Source organism: Notechis scutatus, chromosome 2 (genome assembly GCF_049901735.1).
Source record: "Notechis scutatus isolate UNSWTSFEM ecotype Mainland chromosome 2, rNotScu1.2, whole genome shotgun sequence".
In the NCBI taxonomy this organism is placed as follows: domain Eukaryota; kingdom Metazoa; phylum Chordata; class Lepidosauria; order Squamata; family Elapidae; genus Notechis; species Notechis scutatus.
The window spans coordinates 153,874,577-153,900,035 of NC_142010.1; the positions used below are offsets into that span (position 1 = coordinate 153,874,577).

Here is a 25,459-nt window from a genome sequence, read left to right on the forward strand (position 1 = left end):
GTCAATCTATTTATAAGTTTCTCTTGCATTTCTATCCCAGTGTATATCTCCTATTGATTTTACTATCAAATCTATACACTTCTGTAATTCCGGTACTGTTCCAATTTTAAACTATATCATAAATGCCTTACTTTAACTTATTTTCTAGAGTGACAGGACTTTATTTCAAACAGCCATTGTAACAGCAAAGTTCTGTCCAATCTTCTAACAGTAGGACTGCAAGCTGCCCATCCTTTATTGAGTCCTATTTGGACACCCACTACTAATCGGTTCTACTAATTTTTGGAACAAGCCCCAGAGGATACAGTCCAATACACGCTTCTAATTTGATATGCGTAGGCTGCCCTATAAAATCTCCATCTGTCCATACTCTTACTCCTATAACCAAATATATCAACGTGGGGTTACTCACGTCCTCCGTTGCACTCCGACTTAGACATCTTGCAAGTTGGTTGTGTAAAGGGGAAGGAGAAGATGTGTAAATTTCCAAAATAATTCTAACAGTTCAGACTGATTATCTCTCCACAGTGCAAGGAGGGATCTCCATTATTTTAGTATTTCTCCCCAGATGGGGAGGGAGGGCCAAGTTAAAAGCTAATGGCCTCATGAAAAGGGAGTACCAGTCCCCAGATGCATCTCTTGCTTTCAGTATAGGGGCTTTTCAGAAAGTAACCAGATTTCCCCCTTGTTTTCTGCTTCGTGCTCATTTGCTCTCTCTCCGTCATTCTCCCTCCTTTCCCTTACTGGGTTGAGGATTAAGGCAGATTGCCTACTTTAAAGGGCAGCGCAAGAGGAAGGGAGGAGGGAGCTCACAGCTGGTTAGGTCACAGTTTGTGGAGAGGTGAGACATCCTTATCAACCAACAGGATGTGGCCCAGAGAGTAGTCATGATCCTCTATAACATTAGAAGAAGGGATACAGCCTTATCCCAATGCAAGACAGCACAACTAAGTATGTTGAGGACAGAATAGTTGAACGTTTACATATAAAATTCTTCCATGACCAAAAATTGAACAGATGGCCTAGCTATGCTCGCACATCATAGTTTATCAATTAATTCACTTTTTTAGGTTTGCACAACACACTGAACTAACCACATAGACTGAATTCGCCCCAATACACACTGGGCTAAAATATAGTTGGCCAATTTGTGGGTCAGAACATGGACAAACACAGCTCAAGTCTATTATATTAGTCCAGTGCACCTACCCTTCCTTTTCCAAGTAGCTTTGCTTGAACTTATTTGCTTCGCTGATTTTCTAAAACAGTGCATTCTGGAATTCAAACTCAAAGGTTGAATCTGTATGACCTATGACTCTTGTTAACTTAGTCATGGCTTACTGAATGGATTTGCATAACATCCTAAACCATAAACTAATTACACGGGCTGATTTTCTATGTTAGGTTAAAGGGCATTTAGCTAGTTTATAGTTCCATACCTGGTACAAACACCATTCAAACCTTGTTTATCTACTTCAGGGTTCATTTACCTGGAAGGCCATCTTGCCCATATCTAAATCTTGCACTTGGAGGCCTTCTTCAAGTGCCCCTAAAAAATGAAAGTAGATGAGTGCTTGCCAGGAAGAGGGCATTTTACAGAGGAAGCTGTTCCAAAAATACCTACAAAGATTTATTCAACCAACTTCACCTTTACACAAATACCTACAACAGGCTTAGACACAATAAAAAATAAATAAAAATTAACTAGAAGTTAGATTACATAACATCAATGACACATTTACAATCACAATAAAGTGACACTAAGCAATTATAAAATTTTAAATGACTTACACTACCTAGTATTTGCAGATTCAAGCTACAACCCTTGTATTCCTCAAAGTCTTACAAATTTAAATTTCTAATTAGTTGCAGTCTGCTCTGTTTAACAATTATAGTGTAACTGTTTGTTTTTATAACCAGAGAACATCTCAGAAAGATGGGTGGTTAAGAAATAGTAAATATAAACAAACAAAATACTTTATCAACTTGCCATAAACATATCGTTAATAAATAAATTAGTTTTTCTTCAGTGGGTACTCTTAGGATTCTTCCAGGTAAAGTTGCAGCAATGAGAAATATTGTGCACCTACTCGGGCAAAAAAATAATCAGGGTTTCTCTGTGCTCCCAGCCAATAAAATACTGCAAAGGTACGTTTGTATGAAAAACAAACTTCACCTTGAAATACTTCTTTGCAAGTGAAGAATGAGATTCCTCCAGGAACTTTTCTCTAACTAGAAAAGATTGGTTGGTTGGCTTAATGGAGGTTTGCTATTCCATTAAATGAGCAAGAGAAACTCCATGTTAAAATCCCTACCTTCAGCAGTTTATTTTCCAGCTTGAGGCATCAACTTATTTCAAGAGGGTTGTTTTAAACTGCCTTGGCTTTCACTCTCCATCCCAGTCTGTTATGTATGTGTGTCATACACAGTATGCCAGGTTTGATAGCTGGCCAATATTTGCATTTTTAAATTAAATTGCAATACTGCCCGATCACATATCTTAACGGTAAGCGATCATCACCTTTTTAGCAATCAGTTAGGGCGCGTTTAATTTACTTCTCATAAGTGGTAGAAGATTATAACCTGATGCAGTTGAGGGAAAATGTTTCAACCTAAGGCAGATTTGGCTGACATAACGAGGATTCAGTTGCTAGGAGACAGCTGCTCCTAATTGCCCGCTTTCTAGACGCTCCTCCTTCCCGAGTCCTCAGCCTTGCGCGGAAAGACTACAACCCCCGGCATGCTCTGCCTTCCCGCTTGCTTTAGAAAGGCCTTGCAGAACCATAAATATCATGTAGAGAGACCAATGCTTCTAACTTCTGCGTTCATTGACGTTTTCCTTTGCCCCCCCCCCCCCCGAAAAGAAAGTGAGGTATTAATAAGAATCATTGCAGAAATTTTAATGCAGCAAAAACGCGGATGCTCGTGTTGTTTCGTGGGAGTAAAACTTGGAAAGAACGCGCGTGCTTTTAACCTTGAGATATCGGACTGGGACAATAGCACCCAGATGCAGGTCACCATTTGACCATAAAGCTCAGTGGGTTAGCCTTAAGAGAGCTGCTTTCCCTTAATCCAAGCTACACTATGAGGTTGCCGTGAGGATACATTGGGGATTCCTCTCACGTTTTGCTCCTAGAAGAAAGCCAGGATATGAATTAAATGCATCTAAATTGGGACGTGAATTTAAGAGGAAAGGCGCTTGATCATTGTGGCTACCCGAGAGTGTTTTATCAATGGGAGCGTTTATCAAAGAACATTTGTTACTTCTTTTAATTCGTAATAATGGACTATATTGCACGTAAATTAATGTCTCCAACAAAACAGCCCTCAATCAGAGATAAATAAATTGGTATTTGTAGGACAATTCTTAAAAGCAGCAGCAGTAACAGCAGTACCGCAAATCACACTTTTCACATGAAATAAAATTAGCATGAAAAAGGGGGGAAATCTGCTGGCAAAACTGCTTTGAAAAGAGAGGTGCCGCTTGCCCACCATAGGCTCTCGAAAGAGCTCGTATTTCTCCGCGGGCTTTAATAAATCCGCCGGAGCAAAGACGTTTGCAGCGAGCGCGGAAATGTCCTCTCCGACCGTGTTAGTCTATCTATAATATCTCTGCTCCACGGCCGGGATTGCAAACGCTTTTGCCGCCGGGCCCGCACTACAAATCCCAACGTGCAAGGCGCAGGGGGAGGCCACTAGGAGATTTGCACTACACTTCCCATCGTACTTGTGGTGGGTCCTGTGACTGAGTGCCTGGCCCACCTCGGAGCGGTGAGTATTCGATCTTTTCTCCCCGCAGCCTCTTTGGTTTCCTTTCCTTGCAGAACCTTCTGAAATTCGGAAATGCCTGCTAGGTTTCATTTCAACCCGTCTAAAAACGGTAGCAACCTCTGGGGCTGAAAGCCTCCGCTTCCTCTTCCTTTTCGAAGACTTCGGACGCCTTTTAAGAGTGGACATGGTGCTCTGGGTTGCTTACTGGAGTCTTTGGACCGCGGTAGGCGAATGCCTTACCGTCTGGCATGAGAACAGCGGAGCCCAAAACGTTTTGGGGTGAAACACAGGTTGAAAAGGCTATCCCGCAGCTTTCTGATATATTTATTTTAATCGATTTCTGCGACCGCCTGCCCCACTGAAGTGATTCGGGGATGCTGACAAAGACTAAAAGATACAATATAATTACAGTACAGAAAATAAATTTCACTGAACTGAAACTGAAACACAAAGTAGCTAGTCCATACACTAAGAGAGTGGGTTCAGTAACTCTCCCAATGTCCATGCCTGGGAAAATAACCTAGTCTTCAGAGCTTTCGGAAAGGTGAGCAGACTGAGGCCCAATGTAGCCTCAGTTATTTGGTGTTTAGAGGGCAGGTTTAGTCATAGAGAATGCACATTTCCTGGATCCTCTTAGATGACAGTCTTTGATCAACAGGGTCCAGGGCATGCTACTTCTGCCCAACCTAATGGGATGAATAGAAACAGTGAGAATAAGACACACCCATAATTGACCAGGCCATTGCATTTTGGACCAACTGAAATCTCTGAATGTTCTTCCAAGGGCAGCTCCGTGCAGGCAGGGGTGTCAAACTGGCAGCCAAAAGGCTGGATGTGTCACACCCAGGCCACACCCACCCCAGCTCCGCAAAGGCAAAAAAGTCACGATATGATGCAGTCGAGTTTGACGCCTGTGAGGTAAAGTATATTGCAGTAATCCACTTGGGAGGTAATCAAAACATGAGTGACTGTGCAGTACCTCTTGATCCACAATTGAGGTACAACCCAAAACTGCAACTGCTCCCCATCCCTGGTCATGACTGCCACCTGCTTGTTGTACAGGAGCTAGGATTCCAAGAGAACAACCAAATTGCAGGCATAGTTCTATCTGTAGCAGCACAACCCCATCTAAAATGAAAAATCACTAAAAATGAAAAATCACCAGATCCAGGAAGCATAAAACCAAATGCGGCTCCATCTTGTTAGGGCCTGTTCTTCCCCATTCATTGCCTCATAGCCTCCAGGCATTGAGACAGAAGCTCCAAAGCAGGGGCCTTCAAACTTGACAGCTTTAAGACTTGTGGATATCAACTCCCAGAATTCCTCCTCCAGTCATGTTAGCTCAGGGATTCTGGGAGTTGAAGTCCACAAGTCTTAAACTTACCAAGTTTGAAGACCCTTGCTCCAAAGCATCACTTGGCCATCCAGGGGTGGAGATATTGCAGCTGGGTATTGTCATGTATTGATGATATCTTACTCCATGCTTTCAAATGACATCACCCAGCAACTTCATGTAGATGTTAAACAAGAATGGAGAGAGAATTGAGCCCTGAGGCAACCTATACAAGAGAGGCCATTAAACAGATTTCTCTCTTCCCCCCATCAGTGACTACAACTGATTTTGGAAAGATGTGGATAATCAACATAACACTATTCCTCCAACTCCTAACTCCTGGAGCCAGTTGTTTCAATCCCATACCTCATCCCTAAGCTCCACTGGAAAGGGTACAGGTGTTGGCTTACAGTACCATGGTATGGTCTGCAAGGACAAAACAAAAAGCTGCCTGCCAAAATGTATTTTCCCATTTCTAAAAAAAAAATCCTACATATTTTTGGAAGTGGGAATAGTGTGTCGTTGTCAGAGAGCAACCCAGAAAATGTTACCAAGCAGCAGAGTAGGAGTGTCGCCCACTCCAATTTTGTCTGCTGCTGGCCTGATTGCAAAACCATCCTCATGTTTGCAAACCAGTGGCTGGGTTCCTGCACTGTGATAGCCCAAGCTAAACAAGCCACTTTACAATTGTACAGGCTGTGTGAACTACATTATATTGTTCCTGGGTCCCGTTGCTTATTTTATACCTGTTTGTACATTGAAGAAGTTGGGCTTTTTTAGTGATGCCATGGCTGAAAGAAGAGGAAGGGATTTTTAAAAAAATATATATCTTTGAGCCAGTTTAGTCTAGTGATTAGGCACCAGACTAGAAACTGGGAGACTGTTCGCCTTGCCTTGGGCATGGAAAATGTCTGAATGTCTTTAGGCAGGTCACACTCAATTTACTTCCCAAGTTTTTGATGTGGGAAAAATAGGAAGAGGAAGAAGTATTAGATAATATTTCCCACCTTGAGTTTATAAAAATGATAAAGGTGGATATAAATAACAAAACATGAAAGATGAGCTGATGGTAAGCTGTACTGATAAGCTCTATCACAGTAGCAACGCCGGAAGGTATACAATGCTACTTTGGCAGCCTTATGCATCAGTCTTTCCTTTCTGGTGCATTTGCAGCTCTCAAAATTTTCAGCCATCAAGAATATGCTAGATTGTGGAAGATCTCTTTCCATCTATATGTCTTGTAGTGTAATTGTGCTATTCAAAATTGCAATTTTTGAACATTTCAAAATATTTCTTCCCTTTTTAAAAAAATGACTTATTCAGAACTTTTACCAAAAATGTAACAAAAAGACCAGCCAAAAGCAGCAACTTTTCCCCAAAACATCTCACTATTTGTGAGTAAGCAAAACTCAAATGTCTAAAAGGAAATTGCTTTACTCCCTGGTAGATCATAGATAATAGATAAAGTCAAAGATGGCCATGGGCCTAGGATAGAGAACTCTATATGGTCTGAAAAGGTCCTTTTTAAAAACATAGCCGGCCATTGTTTCTGTGGAGGCAGCAACAGATGCACTTGGTACAGGAGTGTCGTGTTTCTTGAGCCTAGCCTTAACTTAGAAGAGGATTCCTGTCTCAAACCAGATTTTGAACATCATATGAAAAAAAAGAACAAGGTGGATGCCTGTCATGGCCACCTTTTTCTGAGTTTCTCCCATTTTGGCAGTGCATTCCTCTGACCTTTTGGGTTGAACAGGACTTCCATCTCCTCAACACAGTTTATCATGACGGTTGAGGGTTTTGGTATTTACAGACCTAATTCACAAAATACTCAAATATGGTTTGTTTTTGCTATAACATTAGGTATAAACTCACCCATATTGTACAAACACAATTAAGCAATGGTTTATTTAATAAATCATATTACCTGTGTATTTGAAAGGTGTTACATTGATGAAGGCTGCCCTAGGGAGTCAAGACTACCAATAAGGGGAAAGTTTATAATAAGATATAACCTGGGATTTTGGTGTTCTAATCTATTTCACCTATAATGTCTTTTATTCTCAGTTGCTAAGATTTTGGCCGCTTCATCCATTCCACATGTAGCTGAACAATTATATGAAGGTTTTTTATCCATCCAAACTTCCCATAGTCTGCCATTTTTTTCTTTCACAGGCAGATACATTATTGGCTGAGTATACGCACAATACCATGTTCTGCTTTGTTTAACCATGATTTGTAGAACAAGCCATGGATATGGTTTACACACTATGTTAAATGGTACATTTAATGTTAATATTGTATATTAAGACTACAGATAGTCCTTGACTTACAATCATTCATTTAATGACTGTTCAAAGTTGCAATGGCATTGAAAAAAGTGAGCTGTGACTATTTTCCACACTTACAACTGTTGCAGGATCAATCAGAGTAGAGCTGGAAGGGACCTTGGAGGTCTTCTAGTCCAACCTCCTATTCAGGCAGGAGATCCTATACCATTTCAGATAGATGGTTGTCCAGTCTTTTCTTTAAAAACCTCCCGTGATGAAGCACCCACAACTTCTGAAGGCAAGCTGTTCCATTGTCCTCTCTGTTAGGAAGTTTCTCCTGAATTCCAAGTTGAAACTTCCTAACAGTGAGGACAATCAAGTGGAGCAGCTTGCCTTCAGAAGCTGTGGGTGTTTCATCACTGGAGGTTTTTAAGAAAAGACAGGACAACCACCTATCTGAAATGGTATAGGGTTCTATACCATTATTCCCATGGTTACATGATCAACATTCGGGCACTTGGCAACTGGCATGTATTTATGACAATTGTACTGTCCCAGGGCCATGTGATCACCATTGTAAACTTCCCAGCTGGCTTTCATCAAGCAAAGTTAATGGGGGAGTCCAGATTCACTTAATGACGGCATGATTCGCTTAACAACTTCAGTGGTTCACTTAACTGGCAAAAATGTTGTAAAATAGGGCAAAACTCACTTAACAACTGTCTTATTTAGCAACAAAATTTTTGGCTCAACTGCGGTCATGAATCAAGGACTACCTGTATTGATTAGTGTGACGTGTGAACTAGACCACTGTCCAGACCTGGTTGTATTTTTTTTCCCTTTCAAGTCAATATGAGCCCCTAGCGACTGCTTGAACTATTCTGTGCAATTTTCTTAACACAATTTTTGGAAATGACTTGCCATTGCCTCTGAGGGATGAGGCAAAAGAATGACTGAAACTCAAAGTTACCCAGTTGGCTTTGTGGGTTAAACAGGTGTAGAAATCTTGGTCTCTAGTTTTCATCTTCTGCCTTAGCTACCCTACTAAGCTGGCTTTCTTGGGTTTATATAGTTTGGCATTTTTTTTGGGGGGGGGGGGTCAGGAAAACAGCGAAGAGTAGGTGAGAACGAAAGCTCAATAAAATTATGAATGGTGTGGCAAGATACAGTCTCCTACTAGGTCAATCAATAAAATGTTACGAATAATGAAATGGGAGAAACAAATATTTCAGTAACACATAAGATATGGAACTCACTGCTACTACCATAGGGTTTGTGGTTGCTCTTGGCTTAGATGCTTTAAAAGAGCAAATAGAAGGAGAGGGTATTAGCAGGAAAGCTGTATGGACATTCATAAAAGAAAGTTTAATACTGAATTTGAGACTCTAGCAACAAATATTGAGAGCCACAATCACCCGTGAGTCCTGTTTTTTTGATTTTTTGAAAGATCCATTGGACATTATTGTAGCAAAGGAGGCTATTTACATTTCTTGAGCTAATTCAGGGTGGTAGCACTTATATACTCTTGTGTATAAGAGAATCTTGTGTATTAGAAAACCAGAAACCATTGTTCTAAATCACAGGTGTCAAACTCGATCATGTCATATGATGTATTGCGATATTTTTTTGCCTTTGCAGAGCCGAGGTGGGTATGGTCTGTGCGTGATGCATCGAGCCCGCAGGCCTCCAGTTTCATACACCTGTAAATTTTGGCTAACTGAGCAGTAACATTTTTTCAATTAGAAATGCTTAGTTTTTCTTTCTTTTTTAGGTCATTGAGTGCCAGAAATTATGTAAAAGGTTATGTATAGAGCACCAGAGAAGTAAAAACAGTTGGTAGATGAGTAACATTCGAGAATTTACTCATGGGTTCTCAATCAGCAAGATGAAATGCAGTTGGGAAATAGAGCTAAGGAGAAATAAAGAATTCTCCCTATCCCCAAGGACATGAAGTGGTTGCTTGAAAACTCCTTGTTTGAGTTTTGCTGCTATAAATTATTGGCTGTCTTGTAACACTAGGTCATCCTTTTCTACCAGGCATTCCTTTGTCCTAGATGTCCCGGCATCATGGAAGAAGTGGACAAGATCCTGATACATTCCCTCCGCCTCTCTGGGACGTAAGGCCATCTTTATGTGTGCCGTGTTGTGTATGCAGGGGGTTTGCTGGATGGGAATGGCAAGAAAGTGATTTGATATGGGAGCTTTGTTTTTGCTTAAATGCAAAGACATCTTTAAGTTTTGGTTGATGGATGATGACTTCATGGACACATGAAGTGCTTACTTGGCCCCAGTGAAGAAATGGCTTGCCATTGCTTCTTACTAATCTACACGCCCATCTAAAGACAAATTCCATCTTCTTAACTTTCATGCAATGAGATGAGATGCTTCTCTCAATTTCATTTTGCTTTCTGTTAAAAGAACACAAAAAAATCTGCAGGTGCCTAGAAAATCAAACTAGAGCTCTAATATCATGAGCTGTAATAAAATAAAACCCATGGAACAAATAATGAATTGAAATTATCCAGGGGATCTGATTTACTGCCTTTATGGAAAAGTTTTCTCTGAGTTCTGGCAAATATAAGTGATGAAGGTTGCATGTCCAGGGTGTTTACTCTGTCCCTCTGGTTTCTAGCCTTAGAAACTTGGCTGGAGAACTTGGCTGTCTTGCAAATATCCTGGCTATGTACCCAACTAGGTATTTCACTGCTTCTGAATGCTGTGTGGGAGGAAGCAACTGACAGTTGCTTAGCAACTATGAATAGCTTAATCTTTAGAGTGCAAACCTTTATTGGCAATCCCATGATTCCCTTTGAATAGCAGTGATAATTAGCATTAAAGAGCAGATCCATAAGAGTAATAACCCCACTGATTGAAGATAAACCCCCATCAGGTATAATGTTCCACTAAGAGTTTGGAGATCATCTTACCTTCGCAGTTCCAAGATTTATGTTCAGTTCTTCCTAAGTTGTCCTTATGTGCCTACATGCAGCATTTGACTGGTGAGTCATGAGTTGTGCAGGCCTGCTAGAAAGCAATAAATCCAGCAAAATATGAAATGGGCATGCAAACATTTAAAAGATGCGGAACCACAGTAGTTCTTAAAACAACCAGCATTTTTTTTGCAGAATCCCACTGCTGTCACTATATTCTCCTTCAAACAAGAATCCATATTGACCTTTCATTAAGCACTCAGTATTTCTGGAGCACAAATGAGGGTCCAGGGAACTGAGAAAAGTAGCAGCTTGGCTCACAGCTGTGGACCCCACTGTAAAGGCATGTCTGGGATCATAACCTGACTCACTACACTGAATAAGCAGTGGCACTCTGAAGAAATTGTTAGCTATATAGCGGGTTACTCCTGTTCAGTTGCAGTGGAGCTGTGGAGATGTGAAAACCAGGAGGTAGGAAAATGCTTCAACATACAAGGAAGAGCAATTATTCCTCATTTTCCAGTTTTTCTTCCCTTGGTTTTCTGCCTGTTACCTTTATTCGGCATCCTCCACAACTGGGCAGCTTGAACAGATAACGGACTGAGTGAAATCCTATTAAGATTCAACAGAACTAAAAGGTTTGGTGGTTGGCGTTCTGTTAGCTTATGCACATTTTATTTTTTAGCTCAGAGGCCACCTTTGAGTGTGATACTGGACAGATGTGTGCTGCCTAGTGTAATTTCTTTTGCGGTTTAATAATTGGGTGTGAGAAAAAGCGCAGGCTTTCCTCTCCCAGCAAAGGAGATGTATAGGTGAGTTCATACTGAGTATAATCCTTGCTCTACCATTCTTCCCTCACCTCTCCTTCCCACCTAGGGATATTCCAGAGGAAGTTCAGAGCATCCGTGAGTTCACTACTGAACTGATAGTTGAATCTGTGGTACGCTGCCTGCGGGTCATCAATCCTTCTGTGGGAGCAAATCTGAGCCATGTTCTCCCTCCAGGCATGTCTGCCCGTTTTCGGATAGGCATGAGCCTGGCCCAGGCTTGTCAGGTAAGTGAGTCCTGATGCATGAAGGATGAAATGTTGTCCCCTGAAGTAATTTTATTCTGGAAACATCTCCTGGTCTCTAGTACAATAGGTTGCTCTTTTTAAACTTGAGGTCCTTGCTGTGCAGAACTGGTATATAAAGTAGTCCTTCCTCTAATATTATTTCCCATCAGATGTGTGAGGTAACCAAAAAATATCCTAATATTAGACCTGACAGATTAGGAACCAATGATAATTAGCACTCTTGTTCTTCAAACCCATGTATTTTCAGTGGTTGGTACTTCAAAGCTGAGACACAAAAAACCTTATTTCTAATCCTAGCTCATCCTGCTTCACTTTTCTGTCATCTAGGACTTGGGATATCAAGGGGAAGTGGGCTATCAGACATTCTTGTACAGCAATGAGCCTGAAATCCGACGCCTTCTCCTTTTCCTGGTAGAGAAGTTTCCACGAGATGCCTCAGAAGATGCCAACCAGCCTGTGGGTATGGAGGACTCTGGGGGTTTTAAAGAAAAATCAGGACACATCAAGGCCAAATCTACAAATTGTAATTGTGTGTTTAAACTGCTTTTCCTTGCAGGCAAGTCTGCCACTCTTCACAGAGCCATTGCTGCCACTATCAAGGGGCAACTGGCCATCCCATGGGTACCCCCTGCCTGCCGTACTCCTGGCTTGCAGCTTTTGCAGGTTTGTTTCCCCCTCCTCAGCTTCAGCTTGATGAGCAAAATCTGGCACAGCACTTTTACTCCCAAGAACCAACACTTTTTTTTTTTTTTAAATAAAAGATTTAGGGAGAGTCTTCCTATTTTGTCGTGTTGCTTTTGCTGTATAATCCAATTCAAAAGTGTTTTTGTATTATTGTCCACTATTTCAACCATTAATACTCTTCCGTCTTCATCAGTAAAAGCTAGAAAGAAAGTTTCTAGCCCTCATGAATCCCTAAAGCTCCTTTGCAGAAATGCAGGAAGATTTTGCAGATGCCCATGGTGACTCTTGAATCTTTTCTTTAACTCCCGGATCAACCATCTTCTTTTCCCAGTATTTTTTCATTCATTTTTTGCTTCACAACAATACCTATCATCTTCCTTGATAATAGTTCCTCAATGTCTACAGCCACCCAGTTATAGCATTCTGAACAAAACATGCTGAGCGATACTAAATTAAGCAAACATATATTCATTGATTTGCAAATGCAAGCAAAAAAGACAGGGATATTCTCTCCTGAAGTGCACACTCCACTGGGTGATTTGTTTTCCCCTCTCCCTCTGCTTTGATGGTTTGTTTATTTCCAGCCTTAATTTTACATTTTTGTCCTTATACAACCCTTTTCTCTCTATGGTGTTCTTGATATTTTCTGCTTTTAAAAGACAATAATTCGTTCTTCAGACCTCCCCCTCCCTCTTTCATTCTTGCCAGGGTTCACGCTTGATGAAACAATTCCAGGCGCAACGATTGATCCTGCCACAGGAGTCGGACCCATTTTCTGGGAAAGTATCACCAGGTGGGTTCTGCTTCTTGACTCAGGAAAAAGGAATGCTTTTTGGAGATTGAATTGTTCTCTTTGGTGTAGCCTGTACATTTCATATCCTTGAAAGAAAACAATGGGCAGGCAGGGAGAGGGTGGTTTACAAAGTTCCCTACATCTGGCCCAACCACCAGGACCGGTTCAAGGAATTTTGCAAGGACCGGCGGGGGAGAGAAGAGGAGGGCTCTCGCCAGGGAAGAAACGTCAAAGAAGGGGCCCGGCCCAGTTGCGCCGTTCACCCCCCCCCCGCCCGGCCCGCTTGCCGCCCCTGCCTGCCGTTATTTCTGGTGTTTGGGGCAGGGGGGGGGGAAACTATCGCCTCTTTCCAGCGGCTGTTCCGGTGCAAGGCGGGGAGGCAGCGGAGCACTGAGTTGAACCCGGCGGCGGGGTGGGGTGGGGAGAAACGCCGGCGGCGGCGGAAAAGCCCCGCTTCGAGGTTGGGTGGTGGAGGAGGCGACAGGAGAGGACCCAGAGAAGGGAGAGGGTGTCCCTCCCTCTTTTGTGCCTGTCCCGATCCGCAGCATCACCAAAGGGAAAGCCGCCTTTTAAAATCTTTGCGGCCGGTAGAGAGTGTCCCGGCGTCCGGGCCCGTGGTTGAGGACCCGCCTACATGATGCTATACAAATGAGAGGGGAAAGAGTGCGCCTCAAGGAGTTTACAATGTTCAGACATGGGAGACAACAGAAGAAGAGCAGGGAGATGGTCAACAAAGTGAAATATTATGCATTCTCTAGAGTTACACAAACTTGGGTTTAGTGTGCAGTAAGTGCTGGTTTGTGGAACTGAGAATTGTGGAAAAGAACATAACCTAGACAGTGTGTTCCTGCTCGGACACCTTGTGGTTTTTAATCTGAGATTTCCAGTTTTCTGGGGTTCTTTGCTTAGAAGGCATGGTGTGCTGCTTATGTAGGTGATATTCTTGTCTTGCCTTATCAGTTTTTAAAAAAGAGATAGAGTGAAATTCCAGAATACTCACACAGTCAATGTATGCACATTACTCTTGAAATATGACAAAGGTATTTTCTTTTTTAAAAAAAACTCATCTCCCAGGAGGTGGTCATGTATGCAAAACTTCAGGATGTTCACAATATTGTGGAAACTTCTCATTTGTGTACTTAATAGCTATCTGTCCACGGGATTTTGGAAGAAATACTAACCAGTTTGAGTAAATGTGACTGGCGTTGTTTTCTTCTCCCTAGAGAGGAGAGAATTCTTTGTCAAATTCCTGCCTCCTGTGTCAGCCCAGCTTCCTCAGCCTGCATCCTTGGTGCCATCCTTGTTGGAGCTTAATATGGCTGAGCTGAGTGCAGCACAAGAGTGGGACAGCGAGTGGAAGAGCCAGGGCCTTGGTTCCCGCATGACCCCAGAGGTGGGCAGTAAGGAGTGAATGGAAGCTGCCTACCTACCACTTCATGGCCACTGGTGGTAGGATTAAGAGCAACTAGTAGTGATTCTCACATTTTTGTCTCACAAAACCTCAGCGCCCTTATGGATTAGCCTTATATGCCGGAAGAAAGATTTACTCAAGTAAGCTTAATGTATTAAACTTATTTAGTGAACTTGTCTGCTGCCTAACTCTCAATGACTTTGGATGCTTCGCAACAGTGAAACACAAGGGAGAATCAATAAAATAGGGCAAGTGGAGCAGGCCAGATGGAGTGAAGCAAGGGCTGTCCCTCTTTCTTGCCAAAGGCCTGGGTAAAGAACCAGGTCTTTCTTGCTCTTTTGAACAGTAGCAGAGTGGGACCATCCAGATCTCAGGGAGTACTTCATTCCAGAGTATACTGTAGGTGCTTGTGGAGAGAAGGAACCTTTCCAAGGTCGCAATAGATAAAACTGTTGAATCAAATGTACCAGGAGCAGGCCAACCCTGCAAGGTTGAATCGACAGGGCAGATACTATGGGAGACAGGTGGTCCCTCAAGTAACCAGGCCCTGTGCTATGTAGGGCTTTCAAGGTCATGACCTTTACCTGGAATTACAACCAGAAGCAAATTGACAAGCAGTACAGCAAAGCGGAGTTGTAACCTGGGCATACTTAATACATCCTTGGCTTACTGCCCTTCTGATGTGGGGAAGTCCAAATTCTCTTTTTCCTACCTGCTTTCAGAGGTTGCCCAAGAAGAAAAGAGGCCAGTCTCCTCTCTTCTTTTTCTCAGGTTGCACCTTTCCACAAGTTCTTAATAATGCTTTTTCAGAGTATGCCGGATACCTTGCTAGAGGTTGGGTTTTCTCTGCAGATAAATATTAAATGTTTTCTGTTACTTGATTTCCAGAACTCCGAATCTAACCAAAATTTGAACCTCTGGGCTGGGAACCACCATCCATCAAATATTATTGAAGTGAACACTTCGGCAGCTTTCTTAATTGACTGTGCTGGCGAAGACTGTCGGGTGTTGCAGCTCAGCAATATTTGAAGGACATAGCTACTCTGCTACTGCAATAAAGGAATAAAATTAACTTGCAGCAAACACAGTGTGGGTGGTTACTATTTCCGGAGATGTTGCTCATAACTTCCCACTCTTATTCTTATACCTTGCCCCCCTCCCCCGTATTGCCCCTTCCTCAGGAATATCGCCAATGGAAGCATCAACGACTGCACCATCGACTCTTGGACCAGCTGCGACAAGCTTCTCCTCGTGCTGGCCCATCTCAACAAGGGACAGCCAGCCGAGAGCTGCTGCAGGTGCTAGAGACGTTCGGTGCTGGCCACGAGCAAGCTGGTGCACTAGCCAAGGGCTCTCGCTTCACCCACACTCAGCATTTGGCCTACAAGCAGGTATGATTGTAATTTGAGGCAGGGAAATTAGGATTTTAAATAAGGGTACATGTGAGAGAGCTACTGCTTTGCTCTGGGTAGATCAGTGTGACTTGAATTCTTCAGTAGATATCAGTTGGAGAAGTCTATTGGTCAAAGCAAATTTGGTGGGGAAGGACAGAAGAAGTAAAATACCTGAAGTTGACCTTCCATTTCAATTGACCCCCAACAGGATGTAGAAATCCCAACACAGGTGGAGACTTTGCCAAACTCTCGGACATCGGAACAGGTAAACATGGGCACTTTAAGATGCAGGAGAGGGAGGTTCAACCCATTTTCTTTAGCTCATTCTATGCATACTTTGGAAAAAGACTGCTTATGTATTGTAGAATGTTTCAGAAGAGCAAGTTAGAGAGCATATTTTAATTGGGTGGCCTACTGTGACTTTGGCTTCTCCTACCATTCACTGCATAGAATTTTAGTAGGTATCCTTCACTACTGACCACAACATGTGAGGCATCTTATTTTGCATCTTAATATTCTCATCAAAGGTGCTCCATTTTCAGGTTTGTTTATATATTGCTTGCCTTAAATTGCTGATTTCACACTTAGCTACCAAACTCAGGGAGTGTCCTTCCTCTTCACAAGCTATGATTTATACATACTTCAAATAACAAAACAGAAACTCTTATGCAGAATTTTAAAATGGTGTGAAAGCAAATGAATAACATTGTGGCTGCAGGAAAGGCTCCCTAATAACACAAGGAGGGATCCTGCTAAGTGCTTTGAAGTGCTGTTCCTATTGCATATGGCTTTTAATTTACCCTTGGCTTTCCTTATTCCAAAGGTTTGGAACACAAATACATGAAACTATGAAACTTTCAGCAAAAGTGAATGAAAGATCTGACCACATTAAGTTAACAGTACAGCCCTGTTCCTCTGCTGACTGTACCCTATAAGCCAATCTGAACTCTGAATGATAAACTGCAGCTAAAGATAGTTACAAAATTGGGGGAGGGAGAAGTAAGAAATGTGCTGGAAGACTGGTTGCAATCTCCAAAGCTTATTGAGCCCGAGCTGACTTATTTCCTGAGCTTCTAATTGCTTGTTGTCCTATGAAACCTAGTTTCCCTTTGGGTTGTTTATGTCCAAAGGAAAAATAGGGAGCCCAGTTACACAAAATCAGTTTCTTACAGTCTGAAAGTGCTTCTTAAAGTCTATGGTACCCACTGACAGAGACATTGTCTGTTTGACAGAACGCAAACAAGAATAAGAATAGAATGTCTGAACAGAAAATTCCAGAAAATCACTGTTTTTAATTTTTAATTTTTCTCCTCTCTTGTTGTCCCAGGAGTTCCAGGAAAGCCAGGCAGCAGAACTGGAAAATTTGGAAAGTGAACTGAGCCATCTCATAGCACAGATTGAGGAACTGGAGGGTCAGATGTCCACACTGGGGCTGACCCTCACACAGGTGAGAACTTAGCAATGTTATTGTCACCTGGTTGGACCACGCTAACTCAAAGGAAGAATTGTCAACTGTCCTTTGTACCCCATGACCTTGCTTCAGGGAAAAGGCTGGTGGATTTTAGTAAAACCTGTGATGCAGGATGGCAATGGGATGATTTAGGGCAGGGGTCCCCAAACTTGGCAACTTTAAGACTTGTGGACTTCAACTCCCAGAATTCTGGGAGTTGAAGTCCACAAGTCTTAAAAGTGCCAAGTTTGGAGACCTCTGATTTAGGGAGACTTTATGGGGAGATGTGGGAGTCAGCAGTGATCCACATCACTAAAAAAAATTCCTATGGAAATCCCTCTGAAATAAATGGGATTTTCCAGGGGTTTGTAGTTATGTTACCGTGAGAGTGCTATCTGAGCTTCCTTCGGAATTTGTTTTGAGAGGAATCCATTCCTTCCTCAGGTGGAAGGGGAAGTACGGCAGCAGCAGATGGGAGTGACGGAGCAGGAACAGGTCCTGCGTGTGAAAGGCCGTACCGTGGAACTATTGCCTGACGCCGAGAACAACATGGCCAAGTTACAGGTAACAACAGGAGGTGGGGAAGTGATAGAGGAACTGGGCCGAAAAGAGAAAACAGTCCTTGGAAGTACAAATAACCAGGAATGAAAAATACAATGAAAAGTGGAAATGGTTCTAAAATAGTTGTAAATGGAGCCATTGGAAAGGGAGATCAAAACCTTTTCTACGGCTTGCTCACAGTGGCTGTAGCAAAGGGCAGACAATTGATGGATATGGATTGCAGAGAATGTGGAAGAAAAGCTTGTCCTTGTAGATAGAATGGGGAAAGGGAATGCTTGAATTGTGTGCGGTACAAGCTTTTATTAAGATGAGTTTGCTACGACCTTCCCAGTTAGTTATTCTCAGTATTGCTAGCTGGCCATTCCAAAGAGTGGAATTGTCCACTTGAAGAGAATAGAGCGTCTCGCCTTTCCCTGTAATTGTGGAGGAAAAAGAGCTTTAAGTGCATGCAGACAAGCAGCCTATCTCTGTTTCTTTTCCTGCTTTTCTATGAATGGAAGAGAACATTGTGTGGCAAATATCTGGATGGGGTGGTACGATGGATCCCACCATCTTGTTTCGTCCTTCAGGTGCTGGTTGAGAGCAGTGCGCAAAGAGTCATCCAGCTGGCAGCCCAATGGGAGAAACACCGGGTGCCGCTCATCCAGGAGTTCCGAGAACTGAAGGCTCTCCATGATTCCAAGGAGGTGATGCAAGCAAAGGGGGGGGGGAGGGAAACCCTTCTTCAGAAGAGAGACTCGATGGTGATGATGCCGACCTTCTGATGATACTGACCCTCTCCTCCCCTTTCAGCTGGAATCATCACAGCGCGTGTTGGAGATCAGGGAGCTGCACGAGCGGATCCGATTGGCCGCTGATGAAGCTAAGCGCAAGGATGACCTCTACAAACAACTGGTTGGTGATGTGTCTCACTGGTTTGCTGCAGTTGGATCCTTGCTAAAACATAGTTTGCCACACATAGGAGAGTGATTGGGACAATGGTTCCTTCCATGACTGATTGTTTAAATCAGGGGTCTCCAACCTTAGCAACTTTAAGACTTGTGGACTTCAACTCCCAGAATTCCGAAGTCCACAAGTCTTTAAGTTGCCAAGTTTGGAGAGTCCTGGTTTAAATTAGAGTTAGAATGCTTCTATCGAGTTTACTGCTTCCAAGTCCTTTGTGATTAGAGCATATTACCTAATGATTGCTCTAATTTTTCTAATTGGGAAATTACAAAATATTTGGTATGGGGTATATTAGATAGAACCTTCTCTAGAAGTATTGTAGGTCCTATAAGTGTTATTAACTATAAAACAATGATTTCCTAGGATACAATACTATTCATATCTGATAACTCTGCTTGCCCAATGTAGCTAAATTTTAAATGTTCCAAGGTTCAATTTGCTGCTCAGCGAAATTGTGATAGTGCACTGTGTGAGGAATCCTTAATTCCTTCAGAACAACAGACAAACCCTTATGCTCCTCTGCCCATTTTCTCTTCATGTGCAGCTTGTAGAGGTGGAATCTCTTCCCAAAGATATCTCTCGCTCTGCCTATACCCAGCGCATCCTGGAGATTGTTGGAAATATCTGTAAGCAGAAGGAAGAGATCACAAAGGTAAAGCACTCGAGCGCCTGTACCCAGGAAGTGTTTTCTCCAGTGCCAAATGGGCGTGCTGTGAATCCGCTGCACAGGTAGTTTTTGACTTATGACCAGAATTGGGACCAGAATTTCCATTGCTAAGCAAGGAGATTGTTAAGTGAGTTGTGCCTGATTTTACAACCTTTTTTTTTTTTTGCCACGTTCAATAAATCACCGCAGCTGTTAAGTGAATCTGACTTCCCTCATGGACTTTGCTTGTTGGAAGCCAGCTGGGAAGGTTGCAAATGACAATCATGTGACCCCAGGTTGTTGCAACCATTCTAAATACATGCTGATTGCCAAGTGCCTATATTTTGACCATGTGACCATGGGGATGTTGTGACACTTGTAAGTGGGAGGATCATTTGTAAATCACTTCCTTCAGTGCTGTTTTAACTTCAGACAGTTGCTAAACCAATAGTTGTAAGTCGAGGACTAACTATAATATGTTCAGGGTTGGTAGCAATGGGGAGTAATATGGGCAACTAAGTGATCTTCCTGTCACTTGGATCCTCAAGCGCTATACTGTAAATTCCACATCCATCACCCATGCTGCCTGGGGAATTCTGGGAACTGAAGTCCACTCATCTTAAAGTTGCAAAGGTTGAGAAACACTAGTCTAAGCAGTACTGTTGTAGACAGTACTCTCCACAGTACTCTCAGGAGACCGAGAGAGGAATCAAAAATTCCTGCCAAGAGATTATTACAGTAATCTAAGCATAAAACAATCAAAAGCATGAACCAAAAAGGCCAACCTTGCAGCATGTTTTATTCTGCATTTACTCTGCCAACAACGATCATCTTCTGGTTGGTCACCTGTTGGCCAGCCCAATTTAGAGACAAGGATGATGTAATGGTAAAATGAGTCCTTAGTAACTTCCTGCTTCCTGTACACTGCTATAAATTTTACTGTCTAAAACTAATGAACATTTTAGGAATATAGAAGTCTTTCAGGAACAATAGCGTTTGGATGCAAGTGGAAATTGTGTTATACCGACAGAGAGGGAAATACTGGTTTTTTATAGGAGTACACTATTGTTTTAGATTTAAGAGCTATGCCAAGAGAGCTCTGCTCTTAACAGTGGGTGATAATAGGACACAAAGTATACCTTTTTTTTGTTGGGGGTGGGATAAAAATTGCCCTTTAAAATTACCCCAGTTTTAAAACAAAGCACATTATTGGAAACATTTATTCTGGGGCTTTGGGGGCTTCAAAGCAGGGGTGGGATGCTTCTGGTTCTGCCCGGCTCTATAGAACTGGTAGCTCCAAAGAGCAGACACTGAACCAGTTCTGTGTTTGCTGCTGTTTGGCCCACCCGCCTGCCCGGGCTCTTACCTGTCCTTCATTACCTGCTTTTTCAACCTCAGCTGCTTTGCGCAGCAGAGCCGAGCTTGAAAAAGCAGTAAAAAAGTGCCTTTTCAAATGCTGCGCACCTGCTCACAGCGCTTTTCAGCTGTCCAGACAGCACAGCTAAAGGTTTTTTTTACACACGTGCGAAGTGCACATGCACACGCAAAATGTAGTCACAGAACCAATAGTAACACCGGTTGAATCCCACCACTGCTTCAAAGGCTGTGCTGATGAATTCCAGACATGGATTGCTAGCTTGTTGTTGGGTTTTTTGTTTTTTTTTTGCCCTCTAGCATGTCTTTTATTCAACATATGAGTTCAGCCAGATGCTAAAGTGCCGAACTGCCACGAGAGCAGCTCTACTCATTGCAGAATACCTTATGCCACCAGACTTGAAACTGTAGACCTAGAAAACCTAGAACTACGCCGCCTCCGGTCCGATCTAAGTATAGTATATAAAATCATACATTGCAATGTCCTACTTGCAAATGAATACTTCAGCTTCAATCATACCAATACAAGAGCAAACAATAGATACAAACTCAAGGTTAACCGCACCAAACTTGATTGGCATCTGCCCACTATGTAAAATGAGGGGAGATTCCCCATAGATGCATTCTCAGAGCAAAAATGGAATTTTAATGCAGTAAATTAATTAGTTGCCTATCTTCCTAGAAGTTTGGACTCTTCAGTGAGCTTTAATGATTAGGAAGACTCTTCACTTAACAGTGTTTACAATAATTGCTGCTATTATTTTAGAGTTGTTCAAAGATTTCTAATTGGCAATTAATAAATCTGTTAAATCCTCACTTGCAAAACTTTGCTACTATTTTATGTGTGGCTACTTGCTTTTCCTTCCCAAGATCTTACATGATACCAAGGAGCTCCAAAAGGAGATTAATAGCCTTGCTGGGAAGCTGGACCGGACTTTTGCTGTCACTGATGAGCTGGTTTTTAAGGTAATGGCTGGGGGTTGGAAGAAGGTAGAGCGCTGAAGGGGCACTTTGAAGAAGTTAATTTCTTCCCCTTGTCTCTTTCCACAGGACGCCAAGCGGGATGAGGCTGTGAGGAAGGCGTATAAGTATTTGGCAGCTTTGCATGAGGTGAGAGGTTTCCTGTCACAATAATATGCAGTAGATGTTTGTGAGTATGTGTGTGAGAGAAATAGATGATTTTTATGCTGCCTTTTAAAGGGAAATAATCGAAAGCCCAAAACAATACAAGGCTGACTTTAGAACAGGAGTCTCCAACCTTGGCAACTTTAAGACTTTTGGACTTCAACTCCCAGAATTCCTCAGCCAGCTTTGCTGGCTGAGGAATTCTGGGAGTTGAAGTCCAAAAGTCTTAAAGTTGCCAAGGTTGGAGACCCCTGCTTTAGAATATTAGAACTACAATGGAAACATTAGAAGGAAAGAAGATGAAGCCAGGGGTGGGATTCAAACATCCCAGCAACCGGTTCACTGCCCGGTTGCTGGGTGAGTGTGGACATGGTGGGTGTAGCCTACTGGAACCTCTGAGAGGGCCGTTTTTTGCCTTCCCAAGGGTTCCCCCAGGCCTCTGAGGGGGGGGGGGGCAAAAACAGCCTCCCCCAGTCTTTGGAGGCCCACCGGAAGCCGGAAACAGGCCTGTTTCCAGACTTCTGGTATTTCTGGGAGGGCTGTTTTTTGCCTTCCCAAGGGTCCGGAGGCCTCCGAGCCTCTGGGAGGGCAAAAATGGACTTCCGGAAGGCCTGTTTTTCCCCCTCCCAGAGCCTCCGTACAGACCCTGCACTTACCTGCATCACATGGAGACTCCTGGGAGAGGAGGGGAGGGGCCAGCCAGTCAGTTGAAATACCGGTTCGGCAAACCAGATGAAAACTTAACACCCGGTTCACCTGAACCGGTCCGAACCGGTAGAATCCCACCCCTGGATGAATCTCAATGTCTTTTGACATTGAGCCTGGAGAAGAGAAATTCCTGCAAGAGAGCAACAACTTTTTTTTTGTTAAGGGCTACATTTCGTAGAGATAGGGCATAATCTATTGGGAGGCACAAAGGGGGAACAATGTGCATAATGAATAGAAGGTACCTTTCTACTCTGATACCCTTCTTTTTCTTTTCCCTGCACTCCTTTTTTTTTACCTTCCCTGTAATCTTTCAAACTCCCTCTTCAGTTTTCCTCCAGGAGGCTGCTAGGGAAGGGTCTGATATCTTTTAGAGATGGCTTGCTTGTAAAAGGCACTTGAAAATAAGCCAAGAGCCACAGGTTGCCATGCCCATGCCATTCCTCCAGGAAAGTCCTGCTATTATTTGAAGACAATGCAGAAGAGGTGTCTTGGCTACAGACCGTACAAGTGAGCTTGATCTTCCCATCTGGGAGGGTTGATATATTGGAATTTGTATACTGAGTACCGCTTAGCATCCTAGTGGGGATGTTTTGCATCAATCATATTTCTGGACAGTTTGACAGATAGGCCTACGAAACACAGCATAATCATGGTATGAGGGCAGATATGTGATGTGGGTATATAATCTTATTAGGGTACTTCACATAAGTGCCCTTGTAAATGTAACCCTACCTTTGTTAAGAGTTAACTTTTTATATACCCAAGAGGGTCCACACTGCATTATATCTACTTGGGACCCTTCCCAGTTGAAGCTGCCGTTTCTGCCTCTCTCTTAGAATTGCAGTCAACTGATCCAGACTATTGAGGACACAGGTACTATCTTGCGAGAAATTCGGGATCTTGAGGAGCAGGTGAGTCTGACTTGAAATATAGGTGGCAGAAGAAACTATTATGGTTTTCACACAGTTATCACTATTTGAATGTATTTGAAATGTGTAAGTTTCTGTCCATTGCCAGCTGTTCAATTCATTCCTTGAAATTGAATAGCTCTTGAACAGTTGCTCTTCTGTGTAGAGATACCTGCCCCTCTGCCTTTCTGATAGCTTTCTCATGATGCTCTATCCCTCCTTCCTCATTGTTTTGTGAGAGAATATGTGTGAAAGCCTCTCTAAACTCTGTATAAAATATGATGGAGTTCGCTAATAATTTGTGTTGCTTTCTGATTCTGCAATCCCCTAATATATTCAGCTGAAATTGGGAATAATGTTCAATATCCTTGGTTATTTTTAATGAAAAGCCCAGTCTCTTATTAATAGAGGCAGCTATTCAAAAGCCCTCTAATCAGAAGTACAATCTCAACTGCCTACTCAGTTTCCCTTTTCTGTCCATTAAGCAGGAATAAGATTATGACCCTAGGAATCTGGTCATGTATCTTGTAGTGTACCGGTATATTGTCTGCTTCTTGAGTAATAAAGATTCCTGTGCAGTGTTATGCAACAAAGCCTATTAATTTGTTTATGTTTGTCTAGGGTAGATAGTCTCAGACATTTTTTGGTGCATGGCATTCTTAGCAGTTCTATATTGGGTGCTGCAGTGTCCCAGGGCACCACAGCAAATTCATTAATAGATTCATTTATTTAGTAGTAAAACATCTCACGGTGCCCTGTGAGTTTGCTTTGTGGCCTGGTGATGCCATGGGGCACAGTTTGGGAACCTCAAATGTAAGGTTTTGGTGTGGGTTCTTAACATAACCTGATTTAGCCACCACCCCCCTCCCAATAAAAAACCAACCCTAGGAATAAAAGTGAAATCATTTTTTTTAATAATTTTGTTAACTCTTGATTAGAAAAGTAGAAGTAGAGTAAGCATTATTCTTTTTCCTGATAAGCAATTTTAGATGCATAATTAGTCTGGCAGTATCAAAGCAGACCTTCCAAGACAGGCATGGGCAAATCACAGTATCCCCTTAAAAAAAACAAACTCCCGCCACGCCCCCCCCCATCCCCCATCTCCCGAATTCAAACCACTGAATTTTGATGGCAAACTACCAAAAGGTTTTTATGCTGGTGTCAAAGTTATATTGAAAAGCTATGGAAATCACCTTTGGGCTATAAGACCACCAAAACCTACAACACCCTCCTCAATAGTTTGGAAATGCTGGTGCACTGCCGTTGGATATTTAATCATTCTGTGATGGAAGCACTTGATAGTGGAAGATAATCATGCCATAAAAATACAGTTTAAATGAAGTTCCCCCATCAACTAAAAGGTTTCCCACCTCCTGTTGGAAAATGGTTCAAAATCTTCTCCAGATATCCCTGTCTCTTTTACAGTTAAAGCTGTAATAATTAAGGATAAAAGTATAATTTTAGAAAAGGTGTGTGCTAGGGTGAAAGTGATAATTTGCGAACCGAATGCCATTATTTTCAGTTTCTTTTTTCCTATTTGATGGATTAATTCAGCATGATGGATTGCAGAATGTGCAGGCATGCCTCCTGTCTAAAATAATGGCCCCCGTTTGTTTGTTTCCCCTTTCCAGATTGAGAGTGAAACCAGCAAGAAAACCCTGAGCAACTTGGAGAGGATCCTTGGAGATTATCGGGCCATAAAGCAGGAAAATATATCACTGCTCAGCCGTTCCCGAGAGACATGAAGATCCCGTCTTGATACACAGTTCTAGATGGTTCAAGGGCCCAACCAAGCACGTTTCGTTAAGACTCTACTGTGCCTCTAGCCAGAAAAAGTGGGGAGAGTGAGCAGGGCTCATTCTTCCAGACTCTGCCTAGATTGCAGAAACCAGTCAAAGTGCAGCACATTTCGGGCACAATGTGAAGCCTTTGTGTCTATACTGGAGAAACAGATATGCAATGGGGACATTCCTTCCTCCCTTTGTTATTTCAAACAAGGCCCTTGTACCTTTTCTCCTAAAAACACAATAAAATTCCCTTTTCCCCTTTTCTCTATTCAGAATACTAGGACTGCTGCTATGAAT

At 42.5% G+C, this 25,459-nt stretch overlaps 2 protein-coding genes across 5 annotated transcripts in view; one reads left to right on the plus strand and one right to left on the minus strand.

Moving 5' to 3' along the window:
* The window catches only part of CACNA1F (calcium voltage-gated channel subunit alpha1 F), a 57,372-nt gene extending 56,647 nt beyond the window's left edge, over positions 1-725 (minus strand). For all 3 annotated transcript variants that reach the window (XM_087956902.1, XM_087956900.1, XM_087956899.1), the window contains exon 1: positions 413-725. In XM_087956902.1, coding sequence (XP_087813028.1) covers positions 413-440 — 28 coding nt within the window. In that variant the 5' untranslated portion in view covers positions 441-725. The remainder of the gene's footprint in view (positions 1-412) is intronic.
* A 2,541-nt stretch (positions 726-3,266) lies between these two features.
* On the plus strand, positions 3,267-25,433 carry CCDC22 (CCC complex scaffolding subunit CCDC22). Of its 2 annotated transcripts, XM_026676173.2 has the most exons (18): positions 3,267-3,771; positions 9,409-9,488; positions 11,178-11,355; positions 11,704-11,836; positions 11,933-12,039; positions 12,769-12,853; positions 14,077-14,246; positions 15,446-15,655; positions 15,867-15,923; positions 16,986-17,105; positions 17,553-17,672; positions 18,239-18,355; positions 18,462-18,563; positions 19,159-19,266; positions 21,505-21,600; positions 21,685-21,744; positions 23,304-23,378; positions 25,007-25,433. In XM_026676173.2, exons 2-18 carry the CDS (start codon positions 9,439-9,441, stop codon positions 25,118-25,120), a joined length of 1,902 nt encoding a protein of 633 aa, XP_026531958.1. In that variant the 5' UTR covers positions 3,267-3,771; positions 9,409-9,438; the 3' UTR covers positions 25,121-25,433. The 2 variants fall into 2 exon arrangements, with proteins under 2 accessions (XP_026531958.1, XP_087813029.1); XM_087956903.1 differs by lacking the exons at positions 23,304-23,378; positions 25,007-25,433 and adding an exon at positions 22,795-23,293 and having other exon boundaries at positions 3,630-3,771.
* Positions 25,434-25,459: the final 26 nt, after the last annotated feature.